The 25328-nt window shown below is 46.1% G+C and overlaps 1 protein-coding gene across 3 annotated transcripts in view; it reads right to left on the reverse strand.

Moving 5' to 3' along the window:
* Nucleotides 1-679: 679 nt before the first annotated feature.
* EVA1C (eva-1 homolog C) overlaps nucleotides 680-25328 on the reverse strand; it is a 103292-nt gene continuing 78643 nt past the window's right edge. Inside the window, exons 4-8 of one of the 3 annotated variants that reach the window (XM_088461657.1) lie at nucleotides 21886-22038; nucleotides 16993-17136; nucleotides 16365-16445; nucleotides 6383-6472; nucleotides 680-3561 (exon numbers count right to left, since the gene is read on the reverse strand). In XM_088461657.1, coding sequence (XP_088317783.1) covers nucleotides 3251-3561; nucleotides 6383-6472; nucleotides 16365-16445; nucleotides 16993-17136; nucleotides 21886-22038 — 779 coding nt within the window. In that variant the 3' untranslated portion in view covers nucleotides 680-3250. Of the gene's footprint in view, nucleotides 3637-6382; nucleotides 6473-16364; nucleotides 16446-16992; nucleotides 17137-21885; nucleotides 22039-25328 lie in introns of all 3 variants that reach the window. The other 2 variants (XM_088461656.1, XM_088461658.1) reach the window with 2 other exon arrangements.

Raw genomic sequence — 25328 nt, forward strand, 5'->3', positions numbered from 1 at the left:
TGATGCGATTCAAAGCAGCTATCCCCCCATCATGCCCACTTCACTACGAAGTGGGCGGGATGCGGGAGATCCGGACACTCTTCCGGGGTTACAGGGGGCTACCCAAAATATCGGGAGCCTCCCGCAACAACCAGTAAAGTAAGTATGAACTAAGGGCCTGATTCAGACCCTCTATTAGAGCAGGAAGTTCACTGGGGCTTGTGGTGGACGAGACAAGGGTCTCATCGCAAGCCCGATGGTCGCGACCATCACCAGGCCACCCGCTAAAGCTGTGGGTGGTCACCCTCAGCTTAGCGAGCGGCCTGGAGGCTGGTAAAAAAAAAAAAAATGGCCCGTCCAGGGAGCGCTCGCTATTTGCGAGCGTCTCTCAATCACGCTCTAAACCCATAAATGTTTAATGTGCGTCTTTCCATTCTTCACTTGCCGACATTACAATGCGGCTATTGCAATATAAAATGTTTCCTCCAAACTCCATTACAAAAAAAGAAAAACACATGTTCAACAGTTCTTAGAAATGATAAAAAAGGATTTTGTTATAGTACAAAAAGCTGAAACGGCAAAGCACGGCATGCTGTGTTGAGTGAAGATTTCAGTTTCTGCTATTCTGTCCTCCTGAGCTGTTCTATAAAGATGCCAAATGTCAGCAGCAGGAAAAGAAAACAGATTGCATGCCAAGGAGTTATGTATAAATACTTTTTATTTCAGGTATATTATTTTGCTCAGTAGTACATATATTTTGGTAACTATTAATGTCCAACACTGACTTTATCTGCGCTTTAAATTAGTATTATTTCTTTAGCCAGATAGGTGGCTCTCCTTGGTACTGCCAGTTCCACTGACAGCAGATGAGACACCTCTTTGCAAAGTGGCAGGAATACTGTAATGTACAGATGTCACACATCCTAAATCAAATACATTCTGTGCGTGTCAGGAATGGTTCATCACCGGGCTATGTGGCTTCTCTTTTATAAAGAGAATGTTGCAGAGTCAGGAAGGCCCCTTTAGTATATATTGTAGTTGTGGTAGGGCTACCACACCCTGCCCTTTATACATTACATACTGAGCATTAATATTGCAAGCTGATTATTTATCACACAGCTGTCACTTACATACAATCCTTTCACCCGCAGGGTTTGCTGTCTCTATTGTACGATGATGAATGTACTTCAATGCTCCCTCTTGATATGACCATGACTGCCATTATAGTAAAGGTGGTATGATTGCCAAGATGGAATTAATAGTTTTTAATGTACTTTTGTGCAGAGAACATTCTTAACTGCAGGTGATGGGGGCAAATTATTAAGAGGGAGCATTGTGATTATGTTGGGTAATACAGGCACGTGGCACTTTTATTAAATTAGTACACCTGACATTGTGGATAGATCACGCATTGGCACCATGTTGTACTGCATACCTCCTAACTGTCCCATTTTTCTGGGATTGTCCTGCTGTTCCACCCGCTGACTGCAGCTTCCCGCGGTGGGCGTGGGAATTTGGGGGAAGCATACACCGCTGCTCTGCATAGTAGAGCAGCGGGTATGCAGAGCGAGAATAGATGCTGTGTGCTGTGCTATCCACAGTACAGGGGGAAGCCTGGGGGCAGCCCAGCATCTCGGAGATGCTGGGCATGCCCCTTAGTGATGTAATCAGGGATGTGCCATCAGGCCACACCCCTTTACCAGCAGACCACGCCCCCTTTTCATCCGCGGGCGCCAGAGGACCGCGGAAGTCCCGAATCCTCCTCGACAAATGTTGGGAGGTATGATACTGTATTCCTGCCACATTTTAAAACATATTATGAAACAGTGACAAGACTTTTTTTTAAGGGAAAATCAAAGGAATATAGGGGGAGTGGTATCAAACCATGGAGAGAGATAAAGTGGAGAAGTTGCCCATAACAACCAATGAGCTGCTAGATAGCATTTGTGTAGCAAGCAGTTGTTTGGTTGCTATGGGCAACTTCTCTTTATCTCTCTCTCCGGTTTGTAACATCTCCCCCTTTTCATACTGTAGGAAGTGTAAATCTAGGAAAACCAGGACACAGGGTTAATTGGCTAAAAATCCGCTTTAGGGGGTATATTTACTAAAGATCAGTTTTTCAAAGCCGCCTGCTTTTAGGTCTCTACATCTAAAAGGGCAATAGTAAAGCATGTAAAACAAGCCTGGTTTTGCGAGTGCTTTAAATCCAGCCTTCATAGCCGCAGGATCATGGCTTTAACAAAAAGGATCTTTAGTAAATAGGTTCTGGTATAAAAGATAGACAAGAATTAGATAGACAACGTCCAAATAGACCCAGATGTTAGACAGGCAATAGGTCGACAAAAGGTCGACACAGTAAAGGTCGACATGGAAGAGGGTTGATGGGTTTAAAAGGTCGACAGAAAAATGGTCAACACTTTTTTTTGTAACCCTAATCTTCACCCTATCCCTTCTAGTGCCTAACCCTAACTCTCTGGTAAGTGCCTAACCCTTCCTCCTGGTGATTATCCTAACCGTCGGGGGGTAAGTGCCTAACCCTAACCCTCTGGTGAGTGCCTAACCCTAACCCTCCCTCCTGGTGCCTATCCTAACCTTCGGAGTGTATGTGCCTAACCCTAAACCCCCCCCAAAAATACACATAAAATGTGTCGACCATTTGCGTGTTGACCATTTTTGTGTAAACCTTTTGTACCAGTTGACCTTCTTCCATTTCGGTGTTTGCCGTGTCGACCTTTTGTCCCTGTCAACCTATTGCCTGACTAACATCTGGGGCCAAACGTAATAGGCGGAGAGGTTACTTCTAAACTGTAACATTTTCTAAACTCCCCCCCTATTACATTTGACCCCTGGTGCCTTACTGTCTATAAAAAGACCGAATACCTAGTAAATATAATTAAAGGTGTCAGTTCCTCTTTAATTAGAAAACTGTTCTGCTCAAAAAACCTAAAAAAAATCCTTCTTCCTCCCCTTACATCTCTCAATACTTTTATGTTGATAAATATAAATTTGTACAAAAATATAAAGCTCTCCAAAATATATGACATGTATACATAGTTAAAAATTTAAATTCTGCTTTTTTTTTTTTTTCTTAATAAAAGGTTAATACATCTCCCTTCACAGAAGGGTATAACACAGACTCTGACAAACTGTGGCCTCCTAGCGTTTGAGGCAGGTCATGCTGAGACTTGTAGTTCCACAAGTGCATTGATGACCACAAGAATGCTATAATGTAGTGACGAGTTGCCACTATGAGTGATGCACGTCCTAGACGTTAAAAAAACGGGATAGTGAGACTACTGGGAGGCAGGTCCAAGCCGCTATTCATCCAGATTTCTTGAATAATTTGTTCTCTGCGTTCTATCCTTTCTGCAAGATCTGCAGCGTCTGCTCTGTTGTACAGCGGGCGGGACGTCTTGCACAGCTCATGGAACTCCCGGGAAAAGTGGGACTTGGCAGAGGCCTCGTCCTCCCCCTCCTCTTCACTGCTAGACACGTCTGTCCCTTCGCAATCTTTTTGCTGCACAACTTGCCCGTTCTTTTCCTGGAGTTTATGCCAGTCGGTTCTCCCGGATATTCGGATCACTAATGTGAAAAGGGTGAAAATCAGTCCGACGCAAACGCTGGACACAAAGAACAAGGCCGCCGTTTCCGGGTGGTCTACAGATAAATGGAGAGAGAATAAAATCAACATTTTATAGGCTAGATCTAATGAAATATAACTAAGATCTTGTTTTGAGTTTTTGTCCCATTACTACATCTGCAAGACCGACCTGATGATCATTTTTGCAGCGGCAGTAACTGGATTAGCAAAGAGAGATTGTGAAGTCACATCACACAGTATATAGGGATATAAAACCGTATTTGAAGTATTTTGATAAATATCCATCTAATTTGTCAGTGCGACATTGTTCCAGCATAGCAGGCACCTCATTTGAGAAAATCCATTAGGGAATAAAAATAGAGCCCAAAACATAAATATCATTACATTTTATAAACAAGTGCAATATTTCTATGTACCCTTCCTAAACTTTCATCTTGTACTATGGGACCCATACACAGGGAGTACCCGCTTCTATACAAATGAGCTCAACAAGAAGTCCTAATAGACCTACATATTCCAACTTTATAAATACAAATATATCATCAACGTAACTACACAGTTTATAAGTGAATACATAAATCTTAATAAACTATTCTCTCCGTTATCATGAAGACAAACAGCTAAAACAAATAATGATGATCTATCGGGCCAATTGCCCATTCTGCCATTGCCTGGGTCGGGTGATCGGCAAAATCCAACATGTTTTACAATCTCGATTCACTGATTCTGACCCAAAAATTAGCGCAATCGGCGAGTCAGGGATATTTAACATGTTGAATTTTGCTGGAGTCCGCCTGTCGGTAGATCAGGGATACAGGGACTGACCCGCCAGATGTGTGGTCAACATTACTTCAAGATCTTATGAAGAGTACATATTAGTCTTTACATAACATGTGCATAATATTCTACAGTTCAACAGGTAAGATAATATATATTAACCACTAACAAAAGCAGTTTCCAAATTACCCATAAATATGGTCCATTTTCTCCTCTGAATTAACTCTTTGCATACCCAACTACTTTCTTACCCATATGCAAATAGAGTTTACAAGTATTAAAAATGCATTTTGAACCTTATTCAGATTAGCAGTTTTCTTTGTGGGAATGTGCGTCTTCTTGCACAGTGTGTATTTTATTTTCAGTTGTAGACGTGACTTGCGACTGTGCACATCTAGGGAGCGCAGACGCAGTTAAAGTACGGTAATAGCGTGGTGTCGGTGTGTAGTCATGAATGGCCACTAAATGGCCACTGAGCAGACGTGATTGTGTCTGCCTGGAGGGGCCGAACTTGCGGGTGCTGAAACCCTGGTGCTGCTTGTTCACTGATGATAATAGCGGGTGTAGTCTGTGCCTGATTGGATGAAAATGTCTCACACACCCATTTTAACTGCTGCAATAGCATTTAAAAAGTAAAAATACACAGCAATAAAGACAAATACAATAAGATACATCTGATGGGGCAGAGGAAAGCCGTGTCTGGCTCGCTTAGCATTTCAGTCTCTCCAGGGCACTTGGGTACTGGGACTGATCAGAGTTGGAGGCAGCTGCGCCCGTATCTTGCATCTACTGGCGGCCTGTCTACGACTTTATACAAATGCTGCTACAAATCCTTTCCCTGGTGTACAGTGGTGTGTATGAGTGTGCAAGGACTGAGACGCCCACGGTCAGCGTCCGTAGACACCATCTGTTGCGCCATCAAAACTTGCACCAGACCTACGGCAGGTGCAGCGTCTCCGTTAGAATAGAGCCTCCAATGTGAGCGCTGGAGAGTCTGAGTACGCAGCCACCATCACTGATACGCCGGCGACACTCCCATAACACACCCATAAGGCGGACCATCTCTGTGCGTCACCGCCCAGGAATGCCCACTACATTTTCGACATATTTCTGAGACTGTGAATCTCTCATGCGCCTCGATCGCAACTCCGACTATATGTGCACGTTATTTGGATGCATGCGCAGCGCGACATACACAAATGCGCAGAAAAAAAAATAAATCGCTCCACTGCGTCAGACATCGGCAGTGCGTGCGGCTTAGAATCTGGCCCGTTATCTGCACTACGCAGCTATTAAATGAAGTGTGCGTGTGTCCTGTTCTGCGATTCTTAGCATTTTGTGTTCTCGCACTCCAGCCACGCCCCCATTCATATGGCAGACACACTTGACGCAGGTACGGAATGAGGAGGGAGCCGCCGTGGCTGCCTTGTGAATGTGCCCAATCCTGCACTTTTTTTTATCAGACGCATTTTGCGATTACATTTGCGTCCGAGCTCAGAATTAGGCCCTTCATGTACTATGCGCCATCGCAGGTCCTGCTTATTGCACAAAATGCTTATTTTTATTTGCGTCAATTTAAGTCTATAGTGTATCCTTCCCATGCTGTGTGTATATATATGTATACACAGTCAGGTGCATAAATATTGGGACATTGACAGAATTTTCATATTTTGGCCTCTATTCACCACCACAATGGCTTTGAAATGAAACAACGAGGGAATAGCCCACACCTGTCCATGAAATAGCTTTTGAGTTGATAGTCCCATTACTTTTGGCCCATCAAATAGTGGGAAGCACATATAGAAACCGTTGTAATTCCTACACCGTTCACCTGATTTGGATGTAATTACCCTCAAATTAAATCTGAAAGTCTGCAGTTAAAGCACATCTTGTTTGTCTCATTTCAAAGCCATTGTGGTGGTGAATAGAGGTCAAAATATGAAAATTCTGTCAAAGTCCCAATATTTATGCACCTAACTGTATATATAACATCACACAATATTTCTGTGTGGGAACGGTCCTTACCTCTGATATAGGAGTATGCAGCCAGGAGGTTAGTGAGAAACAGCCCATCTCTGCTGGGGAGGCGAGATTCAGATGGGTGGGGCTTGATATCTGTTGCGAGACAGAAAATACGAAAGTAAATTAAATACATCCTGGAAGATGTCCTGGGCTGTGTGTACACAGAATGAAGACGTTTCAAATAAGAGATAATGTTGTTTTTTTTATTTCGTGTTATGCATAAGCCATGAAATGAGGCGCATCGGCTTTAATATAATGGAATGAACAGCACATTCTGATCATACTTCGTTAGCGAGCATATGTAAATAGGGAATGGCTGTAAGCCCCGGCGTCATGTAACACAAGCTGATCCTGCCATATGTAAGCTCTGGCGTCATGTAACACAAGCTGATCCTGCCATATGTAAGCTCTGGCATCATGTAACACAAGCTGATTCTGCCATATGTAAGCCCCGGCGTCATGTAACACAAGCTGATCCTGCCATATGTAAGCTCTGGCGTCATGTAACACAAGCTGATCATGCCATATGTAAGTCCCGGCGTCATGTAACACAAGCTGATCATGCCATAGATACCATTCAAAGCGCCCGCGAATGTCGTCGGTTTAGTACATTGTATACTTTCCATTAAGGCTCACGTGCTCGGATGGATGTCGGTCGCCTACCTAAACTGTGTCATAATATAATTTACACAGCTACACTCTTCTCATCCTTCTACTCTACTACATCTCCTCTTGATCCTATACCCTCACAAATCAGAAAAGCTCTGTCTCCTGTGCTCATTCCACACTTTACTAAAATCTGTAATCTCTCTTTCTCTACTGGTATCTTTCCATCACTGTTCAAGCATGCAGTGATCACTCCCATTTTGAAAAAACAAAATTCTGACCCTAACTCTCTCTCAAATTACCGTCCTATCTCCCAGCTACCTTGCCCCTCCAAGCTACTGGAGAGACTTGCCTACACTCGCCTCACACATTTTATTAACACCCACAACTTATTGGATCCACTTCAGTCAGGCTTTCGTTCCCAACACTCCACTGAGACAGCACTGACTAAGGTAGTAAATGATCTGGTCACTGCCAAGACTAAAGGCCATTATTCACTTCTAATTTTTCTAGATCTCTCAGCTGCCTTTGACACTGTTGACCACTCTCTTCTCATACAAACACTACAATCCATAGGTCTTCAAGACACAGCCCTTTCTTGGTTCTCATCCTACCTATCTAATCGCTCTTTGACTGTTCGCTTTTCAGATTCTACCTCCACTTCGCTACCTCTATCAGTTGGAGTACCACAAGGTTCAGTATTAGGTACTCTGCTTTTCTCAATATATCCCACCTCTCTTGGCAAACTAATCAGCTCTTTTGGTTTTCAGTATCATCTGTACGCGGACGATACTCAAATTTACCTATCCTCCCCAGATTTGTCACCATCTGTGCTGGTCCGTGTCACTGAATGTCTCTCTGCCATTTCATCTTGGATGTCATCTCGTCACCTCAAACTTAATATATCCAAAACAGAATTAATTATATTTCCACCGGCTAATAGCAGTTACCAACCTGATATCTCTATTACTGTTGACAACTCGACAATCAACCCCACCCCACAAGCTCGCTGCCTAGGTGTCATCCTTGACTCTGAACTGTCTTTTGTTCCCCACATTCAATCTGTCTCTAAATCCTGTTACATACATCTAAAAAACATAGCCAAAATTCGACCATATCTTACGCAAGACACTGCAAAAACTCTAATACACGCACTCAGAATTTCCCGCATTGACTATTGCAATAGTCTCCTTATTGGTCTTCACAAAAACAGGCTCTCCCCACTACAATCCATTTTGAATGCAGCTGCGAGGTTGATCTTTCTCACCAAATGTTCAGTGCCTGCTGATCCACTCTGTCAGTCCCTCCATTGGCTGCCGGTCTTCTACCGTATTCAATTTAAAATACTTACACTCACACATAAAGCTATTAACCAAACCACACCAACATACATCTCTTCACTTATCTCAAAATATCTTCCAACCCGACATCTCCACTCTGCACAAGATCTGCGTCTCTCATCCCGCGCATTACTTGTTCCTATGCACGGTTGCAGGACTTTTTTCAGGCTGCACCCACCCTGTGGAATGCTCTCCCACGCACAATAAGACTTTCCACTAGTTTCCAAACATTCAAGCGTTCTCTGAAAACTCACCTCTTCAGACAAGCTTATCAGATTTCAGGACCACCCACCTAACCTTTTATAGCTCCATATCTAACTCTCTTCTTATAGTAAACACCTATCACATCTTCTCTTTCTTCAATTTAACATCCTCCTAACCCTAGGCCAACTTTCCAGTGTGATTGCAGATATTCTTGGTGGGCTGTATAAACCAATCGGGCTGGACCAATTTGCAATATATAGCACCTCAAATTGTAAAGCGCAACGGAATTTGCTGCGCTATATAAGAAACTGTTAATAAATATATAAATAAATAATAAATTTATATTTTTCATTTAAAACTGTACATCAATAAATATTAAGTAATGCATCTAATACGGACTGTTAGAGAATTGGATTGTACATATTGGCAATATGGAAAAATATGGACATTTCCTGAAGTCGGGGATAGCCCCTGCAGTTTAGGGATAAGTGGTGCCTATAATAATACATTCTTATAACAACATAAAATCTCAATTATTAATGATTGCCATATAGAAAGGCAATGCTGTAGCTTTTGCTTACAGTTAAAATGTCCCAATCAAGGAAGGATCTTAAGCAGGGGCATTCAACATGCGGCCCTCCAGCTGCTGTGGAACTACACAACCCAGCATGCCCTGACACAGTTTTAGCACTGTGCCCTAATAGCAAACTGTAGCAGGGTATGCTGGGATGTATAGTTCTTCATTGTAAATCCCTGTCTCTGTTCTTATGTTGTATGCATGGACAACTGCTTAGTCCCTTTTTCTATGTGTTAGGTATAATCATTTAACTTTATTTTTCATCCCCACCAATCACAATGTCAGTTTCTAAATACTGGTTTATTCAACACAGGAAGTGGAGGGGGCTCACATTACAGCTACAGCCCACTGCCCATCGTCATTATAATCCATCTCTGAGTACAGTTCAGTCAGCCGAAGGGGACATACTACATGCTATTTGTAGCACTGAGATTGTTAATCTGGGATAAAAATTCAGCTCTTCCCAGCCTTATATCACACCCTGACTGCGAGGCCTACGTGCTGGAACGCCTAGCCTTATATCACACCCTGACTGCAAGGCCTACGTGCTGGAACGCCCAACCTCATATCACACCCTGACTGCGAGGCCTACGTGCTGGAACGCCCAGCCTTATATCACACCCTGACTGCAAGGCCTACGTGCTGGAACGCCATGCCTTATATCACACCCTGACTGCAAGGCCTATGTGCTGGAACGCCCAACCTTATATCTCACCCTGACTGCAAGGCCTACGTGCTGGAATGCCCAGCCTTATATCACACCCTGACTGCAAGGCCTACGTGCTGGAACGCCCAGCCTTATATCACACCCTGACTGCAAGGCCTAAGTGCTGGAACGCCTAGCCTTATACCACAACCTGACTGCAAGGCCTACGTGCTGGAACGCCCAGCCTTATATCACACCCTTACTGCAAGGCCTACGTGCTGGAACGCCCAGCCTTATATCACACCCTGACTGCAAGGCCTACATGCTGGAACGCCCAGCCTTATATCACACCCTGACTGCAAGGCCTACGTGCTGGAACGCCCAGCCTTATATCACATCCCGACTGCGAAGCCTACGTGCTGGAACGCCCAGCCTTATATCACTCCCTGACTGCGAGGCCTAAGTGCTGGAACGTCCAGCCTTATATCACTCCCTGACTGCGAGGCCTAAGTGCTGGAACGCCCAGCCTTATATCACACCCTGACTGCAAGGCCTACGTGCTAGAACGCCCAGCCTTATATCACACCCTGACTGCAAGGCCTACGTGCTGGAACGCCCAGCCTTATATCACATCCCGACTGCGAAGCCTACGTGCTGGAACGCCCAGCCTTATATCACTCCCTGACTGCGAGGCCTAAGTGCTGGAACGCCCAGCCTTATATCACTCCCTGACTGCGAGGCCTAAGTGCTGGAACGCCCAGCCTTATATCACACCCTGACTGCGAGGCCTAAGTGCTGGAACGCCTAGCCTTATATCATTCCCTGACTGCGAGGCCTAAGTGCTGGAACCCTCAGACTTATATCACACCCTGACTGCAAGGCCTACGTGCTGGAACGCCCAGCCTTATATCACACCCTGACTGCAAGGCCTACGTGCTGGAACGCCCATCCTTATATCACACCCTGACTGCAAGGCCTACGTGCTGGAACGCCCAGCCTTATATCACACCCTGACTGCAAGGCCTACGTGCTGGAACGCCCAGCCTTATATCACATCCCGACTGCGAAGCCTACTTGCTGGAACGCCCAGCCTTATATCACTCCCTGACTGCGAGGCCTAAGTGCTGGAACGCCCAGACTTATATCACACCCTGACTGCAAGGCCTACGTGCTGGAACGCCCAGCCTTATATCACACCCTGACTGCAAGGCCTACGTGCTGGAACGCCCAGCCTTATATCACACCCTGACTGCAAGGCCTACGTGCTGGAACGCCTAGCCTTATACCACAACCTGACTGCAAGGCCTACGTGCTGGAACGCCCAGCCTTATATCACACCCTGACTGCAAGGCCTACGTGCTGGAACGCCCAGCCTTATATCACACCCTGACTGCAAGGCCTACGTGCTGGAATGCCCAGCCTTATATCACACCCTGACTGCAAGGCCTACGTGCTGGAACGCCCAGCCTTATATCACATCCCGACTGCGAAGCCTACGTGCTGGAACGCCCAGCCTTATATCACTCCCTGACTGCAAGGCCTACGTGCTGGAACGCCTAGCCTTATACCACAACCTGACTGCAAGGCCTACGTGCTGGAACGCCCAGCCTTATATCACTCCCTGACTGGGAGGCCTAAGTGCTGGAACGCCTAGCCTTATATCATTCCCTGACTGCGAGGCCTAAGTGCTGGAACGCCCAGACTTATATCACACCCTGACTGCAAGGCCTACGCATACTTACCTACCCTCCTGATTTGGTCGGGAGCCTCCCGAAAATCGGGTGCCGCACCCGGCCCCCCGGAAAGGTAGGTAGGTCTCCCGGTCCCCGGTGATCCATCTGGCTTTCTCTGCGAATACTGCCATTTATCTTGGCATTGTGAAGAGGGGGCGGGGCAGCGATCACGTTGTCACGCCCATGCCCCGCCCCCATTGAATAGTCATGGTCCGGGTCACACCCCCTTTTGATGGGACACGCCCCCCTGCTGAGGATGCCCGACAGCTCCCTCCCGGAAGGAGGGAGCTACAAGTCGGCAACTCTGGGCCTACGTGCTGGAACGCCCAGCCTTATATCACTCCCTGACTGCTATGCCTACGTACTGGAACGCCCAGCCTTATATCACTCCCTGACTGCGAGACCTAAGTGTTGGAACGCCCTGCCTTTGAATGATGAGATAGTGATGCTTGCAAGGGTTACCAAACCATAAAGAAAAAGGGAGCCGAATAGACATCCAGGGTATCATACCTGGGGCAGGTTCTTCTGGGTGAGTTTGCAGAGAATCCATACACCTCTCTCTGGGACAATTAAGTTAAATATTTAAAGGGGAGATGTATCAAGCAGTGTTTACAATGGAGAAGTGGACAAGGCGAGAAGTAGCCTATAGAACCCAATCAGCTTCGAAGTAGCATTTATCAAGTACAGTCTATAAAATGATAGGTAAATGCTCAGTGTAGAAGTTGCTCATAGCAACCAGTGGCGGCTGCAGCACAGTCCAAAATTTAAATAGGAGAGCCATACCAACTGCCAGTGAGTCCTGGCTGGCGATGTTTGAAAGGGCAGTGGGTGTGTCTCCCCTGTTTGAATTTACCTCTGGAGCCACCACTGGTTGCTATGAGCAACTTCTATACTCTCTACACTGCTTGATACATCTCCCCCTAAATGATGAATGAATAATGCAGTACACAATGTATAGCGTTGTATGCTGTATGCCCTGTACTGTACCACTGTGTGTCACTGATTTGTTTATCTGTGTACTGTATTTCAGATGCGCTGTAGTACACTTTGATGTACTGTCATTGTGTCTGTTTTTTGGGCACCTTATACAGAATGCATTTTCAGTAAGAAAAACTGAAATACAAGACACCTCAAATGTATTGTTGTATATTAACAAATGGGAACAAATAGATTCTCTCAGGGGCGTTTCAAGAGAGGAGGGGGCCCATGTGCAGTCTCTGTCTGGGGCCCCATCATCTCTTCGACGGCTGGTTGCACACTGAGCGCAGTGCCACACCGGTAGACTCTGGGCACTAGAGTGTGCCCAGAGTCTACAGCGCATGCGCAGGTCACTGGGAAAATGGTGCCGCGATCATTTTCCGTGTTTACCTTACTGCGCATGCGCAAAACACATGGAAAATGGCTGTGGCGGACATTTTTTAGGCGATTTTGACAGCGCAGATACCGGCGCCGACGTAGGACTCCGGCGGCGAAGTGGTAAGTATTAAAAATATGCATGTGTGGGGTGGGCCCCAGACCCATATTTTTAATACTTACCACTTTGCCACCGGAGTCCTACATCTGAACTGGTATCTGCGCTGTCAAAATCGCGGCCATTTTTCTTGCGTTTTGCGCATGCTCAGTAAGGGAAACACGGAAACTGACAGCGGCGCCATTTTCCCGGTGACCCATTATAGAAATGCCCCTGGATCCTCTAACAAAGTAACCCATGACCCAGTGCTTTGAGGCAACAATGCTAACCACTGTGTACCAGCCTGCCCACAACTAAACACACTTTTTTTTAGTCAGCAGCCAATTAGCCTACTAGTGTGTAGTTGGAGTGTGGGAAGACACCAGAATATTTGGAGAAAACCCACACAAGCACTGGAAGCACATACAAACTCCACACATATATAGCCAGGAACTTAACTCATGACCCCAGTGCTGTGGGGCAGCCATGCTAACCACTGTGTACCAGACTGCCTTACTCCCAGGTTGATAGAGGAGCAGAAGCCTACTTGCCAACTCTCCTAGAATGACAGAAGTTTAGAATTGCAACACCATGGCCCGGACACCCACTGCATGATGATACAATTTAGGAAGGTAAGGTGTTGAGTCCAGAATGATGCGAAATGCGTCTTTTCACATCTTCTGTTTGCTTTATGGACTCGTATCCATGGGGTGGAGTGATGGAGGAGGGACCATCGAAGGCAAGCAAGAAACTTACGCTGGCCCTGGTGTAGACCACCATTGGCTTGTTTTAGCGATGTCACAGGCTCACCTTTGATGCATTCCCCTGAGTATTGATTCAACCCAAAATATCTACTGCCAATGTTTTTAGGGGAGAGATGTCAAATGGTAAAAAACACATACCTCCCAACATGTAATGCTGTGGAATCGGTACAAGTGCCGTTGTTGGTGCACGCACTAACAGGGGGTGTGACCATGCCTCATGTGGGCGTGGACACATCACCGTGGCATCACCAGTACTTCCAGGCTTTGAAGAGCAGATGGTCCAGTCTGACTGGGAAAAAGCTGTTCCAATTGAGAAGGAGGGACAAGCCCTCAAATCCGGACTGTCCCAACTAAAGCAGGACAGTTGGGAGTTTCGCAAAAACACTATGCAAGAGGCCTGTTTCGTACAGAGTAGATCCCCATCTATGCTCTAGCTTCAGGCACAAATCACACCAAAGTCAAAGAACACTTCTTAACACAACAAAGCCATTGTTTGCAGCGCAAATAAGGAAATCACCTGAGACTTTGAGAATGCAACTGAGAAATAGAGGAAGGGGGAATTCCATGCTGTTAGAAAAAAAATGGCATGCCAAGAAGATAAGAAAAGCAAACCTACACACAAAAATACATTGGAAACAAACTAATCACAAGTTTTGCATCATGCCATGGAAAAACGACTAAGGGCTAATTCTGCATTCAGCATGCAAACAATAGCAACAGGCAGCGCAAAGCCTGGATTTTCCCGCAGAGTATTATGGGTAACAGGAAGTGACTTTACAGCGACCATGCAGTGAAGATAGTAAAAGTTTCAGCACTATAGACATGTAGGTCTGTAGAGTGAATGGAACAACAGTTATGAGATGAGCCACAATTCTTGACCATAGACTTCAGTACAAGTAGAAGAAAAGCTGTGTAATAGTTGCTCGGGCATTAGAAGCTGCCTGACCTACAGTGTTACACGGAAATCCTGACTTATGTAACGTCCTGGATAACAGCTTGATGGATTTTCAAATATTTGCTCACACACTTATTTCTGAAGTCTTCCATTACCTTCATGGATTGTAACAATAGTTACCCTCACTGGTGCGGAATAAATATTTGTTTAATAATCTAGGATGATAGTACAGAAACTTTGTACAGAACTCAGGGCCTGATTCAGACCCGGACGCTATTTGCGGCCGCTCGCTGGATAAAAGGGTCTGACTATTTAAATCATGCGCTCGCACTGCCTCGTGTAAAGCCGCCCACTAAGTAATAGCGAGCGGCCGCACTATGCGCTCGCACCTGTATAAAGACGCCCCTTTGCCACTCGCAACACACGTCATCTCCGGCAGCTGTAGGATTAATCGGAAACATCCAAAAGCCATCGGAGCTGGTCGCAGCGCTTGTGGTAGCCTTTTCCCACCACAACATTGCGAGCAGTTCAGGCTAAAATACAACCCAGTCACGTGTGTAATGACGCTACTTTGCTAATTATGCACACCCATTAAACGCCGTTCTGACGGTCGGGCACGCCTGCGTTCGCACATCCACACCCCCGTTTACAAGCACCTTCCCCTGTTACCACCCACAAACGGCACTATCTGTCACTCAAAATAGAGCGGCCCGACTGCGGGCTACGGGCGAGCACTTTCCCATCGCAATGACTGGTTCGCGCACGCGCATTGCGAAACATACGCACGCGCAGGTGGCAAAAATCACTCAATGCCAGCGAGCGCAGCATAGCGTCCGGGTCTGAATCAGGCCCAATATTCCATGTGGGTCAATAGGGAACAGGACACAAATTGCTAATAAAAAAACCCCCAAAAAAACATTTATCATGCAATTACAGTGTGACGTTAACTTTTCTGCTGCCTTCTGGCGACAAAATAAATGTACATTAAAGATGTTTGTAACCTGCTGTCCGTGGCACTGGAGAATATAGCCGAGACGTATCATGTGAGTTTAAAAAAAGACAATAGGCCATCCTCCCTATTTGCTAAACTTGAACTACCGTCAGCTTTTCACTATAGGCTTGATTCAGAGGTCGCACCTTTGTCGCAGATGCCAGGGTTGTAACTAGGTGTTGTGCGAGCTGTGGCTGTCGCACAGGGTGTAGGGCCCTGGGGTTGTCACTGGCGCTGCCCCACAGCACCTACATGTGACATTCAGGAAGCCCTGAACAGCTCCCTACAGCCAGTAGCGCTACTGCAGAGCTGCCAGAAGAGTCTATAGGACAGCCTGGGTAATGCGCTATTTCCTATAGAGTCAGTGGCCCCGCCCAATAGGCGTAACGTCATTTTACAGCGTAGGTTCTAATTGGCTGCAGTGCATTGAAAGGCGCACCATCGAGTGGACATCGGCCCCACCATTGGTTGCTCAGAATGTCCGACGGTACATGGCGGCCCTCCCTGACACTGGCACGCCCCCAACATGCCAACTGATCGCCCAGGAATACTTATCGAAATTGCAATTCCTAAATATACGTCTACCATCAGTAACTAAAACATCGGGTGCTTTTGAATCGGGACCATTGGTGCAACAATCGTGGCTCGAAAAATTCATATTTCTGACCCCGATACAGAGGTTAAGTCTGTTTATTGTTTTATGATCATTTCCATCTATGGTCAAGGATTGTGTTCATCAAAAAAGAACATAAGTGAGGATATACCAAGATAATAATTACCATATTTGCCATCGTTCTGCTTCGGAGGGGGTATTACATTAGAAATCTTAGGGTCAACCTCTTTCAGAATAATTTTGGGAACTATAAATAAAAGAAAGAAAGAAAGAAAGTATTGCACATATGTGTCTTCTGTGAGCTCTCAGCAATTGCATCAGATGCAGATTTCCTTCCGTTAAATTTATTCTATGGACAATGTGGCGTGGAGCACTGACGTTGAGCGCCCTCTTCCAGTTTGCCGCTTACGGCCATCGGGAATGAAGTAATAAACTTGGAAAATTAGGAAGGAGCACTTCTACTGATTCGAGGAAAGGTCACCATGAATCAAGTCAGCTATGAACCAGGCTTAGAAATCATCCTTGGAAAGTCTATAACGATCGTGTTCAGATTGATGCAGAATAATTGTGAGCAATTACACTTAAATTCAACCCGGAGGGGTCAGCCGTATTATATACACCTCTGATAAAGCAGGAAAACCCTACGGAGTCTACGAGGGCCCCGGAACTGATGGTTAATCCCAAATACAAAACCATCAATCTACAAAGTACCAGCAGAAGAACAAAGTATTAAAACCACCGTATATTATCGTTCGTAATGACTGACAGTAAGTTATATAAACCTGTCTACTTACCACAAGAATAATTCACAACAAGATATTTAACCACACCAGGTAGACACGGACTACCAAAATGTTCATCGCTGACGACCATCCTGCACCGCTGTTTCCCGTAACACCTCTGCGCCAGGACCTCCAGCGCTGAGTACGACACACAGTCTGTAAGAATGGAGAAACCAATAGAATGTTACCTGACATTCTATAGTTCAGTGGTAACTAGGTGGAAAATCTTCGATACGGTAAAAAAATAATAATTAAAACACCTGAAGCCTTTCGCTTGCAGGGCATCCTGGGTAGTTTCACAAGTGTCGTCTCCCTGTTGTGCAGGGCTGTAAGGAGGCATATGCGACCAGCGCCACCACCATGGGAGACTGGAGGGACGGCACAGTCACAGCCCTCAGTTTTCAGCTTAATTGGTGTCTATGATGGCGACATAGAAACCCACTCTGAGACCATCTTCTACCCCTGACGCTTGTTGGGCAACACTGTGATGTCTCTATAGCTCTGCTCTCATGTATATTAATCGCTAGAGTGCAGCAGTTATGTCCCTGTGCTTTCATGACTTGTTACCATGGTTATTTAGGGGTCTATGGCCCTCATTCAGAGCCACTCGCTAGCGGCAGTACGCTCGTTCCGAGCGATGTTCGCACATCTGCGCATGCGTACGGATCGTTATACGCATGCGCGAACCAGTCAGTGCGGACGAAATTCATGTGCTCGCAATATAGCGAATGCCTGATAATTTGAGTGACAGAAAGAGGCGTATGTGGGTGGTAACAGGGGAAGGGGCTTGAAAATGGGGAGTGGAGATGCGAACGCAGGCGTGCTTAAAGGTCAAAACGGGCGTTTTATGGGTGTGCATATTTAAAACAGCAGCGTCATTGACCACGTCACTGGGTTTTTTTTAAGCCAGAACTGTTCGCAAAATTGTGGTAGCAAAAACCAACCACAAGAATAGCGAGCAGTTCATACGCTGGTCGATGTACTCGATTAATCTAATAAATAGCGGACATGACGTATGGTGCGAGCGGCCAGGGGGCGTTTTTAACAAATAAACGAGCGTATGTTTTGCTCGCTCGTTCAGACTTAGAGGTGTGAACAGACTGCAATTTGCGAACGGATCATTTGAATAGCCACCCCTTGTTTTTGAACGAACGACCGCAAATAGCGAACGGCTCTGAATCAGGCCCTATGTACTAAGCCTTGGAGAGAGAGATAAAGTGGATGAAGATAAAGTAAATCAGCTCCTAACTGTCATTTTTCAAACAGCCTGTAAAAAGTGACAGGAGCTGATTGATTGGTACTTTATCTCCGTCCACTTTATCTCTCTCCAAGGCTTAGTACATAGACCCCTTAATCCAGTGGTCAGGGAACAGGGGTATATTACCCCACATGGGGTAAAAATGAAATTCCTGGGGGTAATGGACGGACAGCCGGGCATGCATATGAATCATTCTATAATGTAGAATGATTCATGTGCATGCCCGGCTATGCCGCAGGGAGACTCTAAGCCGGATGCCCGCTGAGATGTTATTACCAGTGGGCGCCCGGCTCCTTCCCTGCAGCGCCGCGTTAGCCGGAGGCTGGAGTTCTCTTCTGAACTCCAGCCTCCGCCACTCTCCATGCGCACTATGGGAGAGACATCATGACATCTCTCCCATAGTTCCGAGGAGCAGCCGGGCGGACAGGACGGCGGCGGATGCAGGAGCGGGGATTAGGTGGTTTTTTTTGTACAAGCGGCACTACAGGGGGCATTATATGGGGGTACTACTACAAGGACATTATATGGGGGCACTACTACAGGGGCATTATATGGAGGCACTTCTACAGGGGCACTACTATATGATTTCCTTCCTTTCAAATCAAGGGGGTAACGTCGAAGTATCTAAATATATTTTGGGGTAAAAGGTAAAAAAGTTCCCTGACCCCTGCCTTAATCTGTGTTCCCAGCATGCTGGTCAGATCATCTATGCATATATCAGCAATGCTTCCAAAATGTGTTTAATTTAAGAACCATGTGTCTAATAACTAAATTTCTAACAAAGGATATTAGCATGCCAGTTAATACCAGATCCCATTTATAAAGGAAGAGTGAAGTGTAACTGTACTCAAAAATTATGTTGTTTATTAAAATCAATAAGCTTGATAGTCAGTGGCGGGCTGGGCCAGGGGCAGGGTGCCATGTGCCCCCCGGGCCGCAGCGCCATGCGGGCCGTGGGCAGTCTGTGTCACTGTGACACAGACTGCACCGCGTGTGTATTGCTGACTGGACGGAGTTCGGTCAGCGCTACACAAGTGACAAACACACAGCCGCCGGCACCGGCAGCTGCGTGTTTGTTTTGATCAGCAGCCAATGAGAGTCTGTCAGACTCTCATTAGCTGCTGCTGCTGTGCCCACTGGAGGAGCCGCTCCATCTTCCGGCTCCCGCAGTGGGCAATGGGAGAGGCGTCATGATGTCATGACGTCTCTCCCATAATGCAGAGCGGCCCGGGAAGGACAGACGGAGGAGCGGATGGCGACGGCGGGAGCGGGGATTCAGGTAAGTGTTTTTTTTTATTACGTGTGTCTACTGGGGGAGGGGCGGGCACTACAAGGGGGGAACTGCTACTGGAGGCACTTCAAGGGGGGGACTACTACTACTACTGGCGGCAATACAAGGGGGGGACTACTACTACTGGGGGCAATACAAGGGGGGATTACTACTACTGGGGGCACTACAAGAGGGGGGACTACTACTACTGGGGGCACTACAAGGGGGGGGACTACTACTACTGGGGGCACTACAAGGGGGGGAACCACTACTGGAGGCACTGCAAGGGAGGGGACTACTACTACTGGGGGCAATACAAGGGGGGGACTACTACTACAGGGGGCACTACAAGGGGGGGACTACTACTACTGGGGGCACTACAAAGGGAGACCACTACTGGGGGCACTACAAGGGGGAGATCACTACTGGGGGCATTACAAGGGTGGACCACTACTGGTGGCACTGCAAGGTGGAGACCACTACGGGGGATTGTTACTGGGGGCACTTCAAGGGGTGGACTACAACCATGGGGTCTACTACTGGGGGCACTACAAGTGGGGGGGACTACTACTACAAGGGGGAACTACTACTGGGGGCACTACAAGGAGGGGGATTACTGCTACTAGGGGCACTACAAGGGGGACTACTACTACTAGGGGCACTGCAAGGGGAGGGGACAACTACTAGGGACACTGCATAGGGGGGAGGGGACTACTACTAGGGGCACTACATATGGGGTAGGGGACTACCACTGGGGACACTGCATCGAGGGACAACTGCTGGGGGCTCTATAAAAAGGACAATACTGGGGGTACTGCATAGGGGGGAGACTACAACTGGGGCCACTATTTAAGGGGCACTGCATAAGGTTACCACTATTGGGGGCACTGCATGGGGGGTGGACTGCTACTGGGGGCACTATATAAGGGGCACTGCATAGGGGGTACCACAACTGGAGGCACTATATAAGGGGCTTACTACTGGGGGCACAAGGGGCACTGCACAGGGGGGACCACTACTGGGGGCACTGTATAAGGGGCACTGCATAGGGGGGATCACTACTGGGGGAACTACTGGAGGCCTGCATAAGGGGTTCCTCTCTTGGGGCACAGGGGGGCACTGCATATGGGCACCACGACGGGGCTGCCCCTAGTCTTTATTTTTACTTTACATTAATCCCATATGGACCTGCCTCCTCCCTGGAACACTTGAGGAGGGGTGTGGGGGGGCGTCGTAGCACGCACGTTCTTTGGGCACCCTGGCTACACGCTACTCCTCTGCCAGGGCCCCCCAGGCTAAAAGTTGCCAGCCAGCCCCTGTTGATAGTAAAACTTGCTGGGATTAATCCTGAAATGTGACTGTAAAAAAAACTCAGAAACACACTGTCGCTGTCATTTGACATATAGATTGTGCAGAACTTCTTTAGAAAGACATGTAATCACAGAGGGAGAGAAATAAATTGTACTGTACTGATTATTCCAATGGTTGAAGAGTTAGCTAAGGAGAAATACATTTTAAAAAGAAAATAAATGTCAAATGGCAGCAACAGTGTTTTTCTGAGCACTCAACAAGCAATTTCAGGCTGGAGCACTAGCTGAGCCTGGCACACTCTGTGTTGCCTCGCTAATCTCTCCCCACTCTCCCACTCATCACCCGGCCACAGAAGGGCAATCCTAAAAAGATCAGCCACCCGTGGGTGTAGAAAGACAATCTGCCTGAAGAGAGCATACCTGCTACTCCCCTGAAATTATTTCCAGGGGTACTCCTGAATTTGGGTGTACTCTCCTGAGCAGTAGACCAATCTTCTGGATATTACCATCTTTCCAAATGAAGTGGGCGGTTGGGGGCTCGATAATGTGATTTGTGACGATAGCGTCACCGTGGCACAATACCACAAATCGTGGTACTATACAGCTAATGTAGGGCTGCTATGATGCACACCCACCACCCGGACCTTCCCCCATGAGAATCACCCTAAGGCGTTCAGAGAAAAATACGTGTCATTTTCAGGCAACCGATTCGTCTGAGATTAGTAGTACATCCTCCTTTCCTAACAGATTTCAGGAACCTGACTGCAGAGGAGAAATGTTCTTCTGATTCTCATACAACTAAACTAAAGAAAAAAAGTGAAATTATTTCCTAACAGAAGCTATGCAGTACAGTTTACAGCTAGATTTAGGGTTAGGTTAGGGCTTAAATAGTGAAAAAACACTATGTCGACATGCCGACTGTGTATGTCCACATCTCACAAGTTGAAATAATGTCCATTTCGACATTCTGACTGTCTACATAACAAACCACATCCTAAAAGAATTATTGCCTTAACTTTGCCATACCTTATAGAGTTATTAAATTGGCTACTGATCCTTATACTCACCGTATGGTGTACCTTGGTCCATTTCTGTAGGACAAGGGTTCTTCTCATTGGAGAATCTGCCGTAGACAGCTGAGTAGATATTGAGTAACTTGGGCTCCTTGCAATGTAGCTTCAGCTCATGGTTTTCACAGACAGATGTGGATTTGTATTCAGCTAAACACAGAAGCAGAAACTAAATAAACAGTCTGCGCAAATGTTAGTGTTCTGCATACAGCATGGGGCATAGTACGCTAGGGCAGACAGCAGGCTGTGCGCACTGGACATAATACTTCTATCTGGAGATAGCAGACATCTGCACAGACTTGGCAAATAGCAGATATTTTAATAGTGCAAAACTGTCATCGCACAATAGAAGTCTCTGAATATCCAACTATGCCTCTTCCCAATCTATGGTATATTTATATAGGAAAATAGGAGCCCCTTAACGTATTACTTTCATGTTCCAGACTGAGCTTGTCGGTGGCTTGGAGATGGGCAGCCTCCTATAAAGAGGCCAGTGTTCCTGGAGCAGCTTAAAGGGTCTCTGTACATCAGTAATTATTTCTGAAATAACTTTGCTAGCTCCACATCTGTTCTGTGGAATAACACCTGGCATCCTATAACACTATAGAAACAAGTAGGGGGGGAGAGATTCCCTACCACAGTACTACCTTTTTGAAAGGCAAAGCTATACAGCATATATTCTCTGTATATATAACAAGTGGGTTCAAGAACGGCCATGGGAAGCTACTGTATATGAAGAAAGATATTACACAGAATTACAGTTCAATACCCTACGGTAGAAGGGTCAGTCGGGAGTGCTGCACGCATATATATATGGGCAGCACAGACGGTGTAATGGTTAGCGTTACTGCCTCACAGCGCTGAGGTCATGGGTTCGATTCCCACCATGGCCCTACCTGTGTGGAGTTTGTATATTCTCCCTGTGCTTGCGTGGGTTTCCACCGGGTACTCCGGTTTCCTCCCACACTCCAAAAATATACTGGTAGGTTAATTGGCTCCCAACACAAATTAACCCCAGTGTGTGTATGTGTGTGCGCATGTGATAGGGAACATAGATTGTAAGCTCCACTGGGGCAGGGACTGATGTGAATGGGAATATGTGTGCGCTATATAAATAACTGGTAGTAATAATATATACAATATGGATATTATCTGGACTGTCTGAAATAGACACTGATTGCGCAATTTGGGATAGCCTGTTTGTTACAGTATGTAAATATATATATTGAGAAAATTCGTTCTGCACATTTGCCCTATGGATTTTCTCCTACTGTCCAGCCCTTGGCAGTTATGCAGCCATAAAGTAGTATTATTATTTATTACCAGTTATTTATATGGCGCACACAAATTCTGCAGCGCTTCATAGAGAATATTTAGAGGGGTATTCAATATAAAATGTAAACTTCGTCGTCCATGCGTGTCGAAGTTTTCGCCGCACATCGGAGCTTTTGGCGGCGAAAAAGTATCGCGCGCCCCCGCTTATACCCGTATTCAATATGAAATCGTCGAAAACGGCACCCGAAGAAAATGAAATCAGCAAAAACTTAGCTGATTTTTGGGGGAAAAACCCACTAACACCCCCAAAAAGATGCTCTGACATGGGGGATCACTCTGGATACCCCCGATTAGCCCTGCTGAAGGTTTTGGGGGTCTTTAAACGGCCTCGATGGCTGCTATTTTGTGGATTTGGGAAGGTGGTGAAGAATAGTATTTAGAAGTTTTTTTTGCTGAAAATAAGTAGTCCCAGCAAATTTTGGGTACTTGAAAATGGGGGTGAGCATATTTAAAAGTTGCTAATGTGAAGTTTTAAAAAACGTGAAAAATCCACCTGCCGCAAACACCTGCAATGGAAAAAACACCTGGGGCATACTTGGGGACCCCCCTAGATTGTAGTTCGCTAGTTTTTGCACCCCCCAATTTTTATTTTTCGCCCCCAAAATGAAAGTGCTTTTTTTGGGGTCTTCTGAGGTATTTTGTTTACATTTTCTTGACACAGTTTACCTTTGGGGGACTGTCTGAAGGTTGCAGGGTGGTTTCCGAAATGTTGCACCCAAAAACCCCAATTCTGCACTTTTTTTCGTCACCCATTCCTTGGTGATACTTTTTCGCAGGGTCGGATGCAATATACTTTTCGCACCGGCGAAAATTTTTTCAAATTGAATACGGTGTAAAAGTAAGAGCGGCGAAAATGACGTCATCCGAGCGAAAACCTCGCAGAAACTGAGTTTTTGCTCCATATTGAATACCCCTATTAGTCTTTCATATCAGTCCCTGCCCCAGTGGAATTTACAATCTATGGGGTCCAGTTACTAAGCTTTGTTAGTAGATAAAGTGAACGGCGGTAAGGTATCAGCCAATCAGCTCCCAACTACCATCTCACAGGCTGTGTTTGAAAAATGACAGTTAGGAGCAGATTGGCTGGTACCTTACACTTCATTCACTTTACCTCCTAACAAAGCTTAGTAAATAGACCCCATAGATCAGGGATGGGGAACCTCAGGCTCAGGGTAGGTATAAGGCCCCTGCAATCATTTGGTCTGGCCCGCGGAGCTTTTTTCTGCTAGCCTCATCTGGCTAGCAGGGGGCCTAGAATGGCACCCAGCAGCCAAAATCTATGCAGCAGGGCCGTCTGGAGCGTCCTTAGGACGCTTCAGACAGTCACACCGCTGCCCTTACAGCTCCCCGGGGCATCCTCAGGATGCGCCAGTCATTGCTGTAATCACCGGCGATTGTGTCCCTGCCCCCGTGTGACATCACACGGAGGAGGCGTGGCCTGGACCTGGCCCGCAAATAATGTTACATATATCAAAATGGCCCTCGGCGGGAAAAAGGTTCACCAACCCCTGCCATAGACTGTAAATTCCACTGGGGTAGGGACTGATATGAAAGACTAAATATTCTTTATGAAGCGCTGCAGAATTTGTGTGCGCCATATAAATAACTGGTAATAAATAATAATACTACTTTATGGCTGATCATTTTTCCTGGAAGGATTATTTTACATATACTGATGATACTGATTTTGTTGGGAGCCAATTAAACTACCAGTATGTTTTTGGAATGTGGGAAGAAACCGGAGCACCCGGATGTTTGAAACTTAACAGTCTATTTAAATCATGGGGCTGTTTAGTAAATGTCAAAATAGTATTAAAACAGTAAAATACTATCAAGATAGTATTCTAGGCCAAACTGATGGAAATCTTAAATACTGTATCCTAGGCCTAGTATTGTGTCAATGGCCTTTTCAATTTCCCTAATGGTGTGGACAGTTTTCGAAGGGCTTAACCTAGAGAGTTACCGGCAGAGCAGGACATAGCGCCCATTGTCAACACAAATATCATCGTCCAAAGAAAACAACACAAAATACATTTGAAAGAAAAAAAGGCATACAAAAGTAATTTTAGAAAATCAGAAAATAACAGCATAGAATACTCTATTCC

The sequence above is a fragment of the Taudactylus pleione genome, unplaced genomic scaffold, assembly GCF_031769625.1.
Source record: "Taudactylus pleione unplaced genomic scaffold, aTauple2 ptg001086l, whole genome shotgun sequence".
Classification (NCBI taxonomy): Eukaryota; Metazoa; Chordata; class Amphibia; order Anura; family Myobatrachidae; genus Taudactylus; species Taudactylus pleione.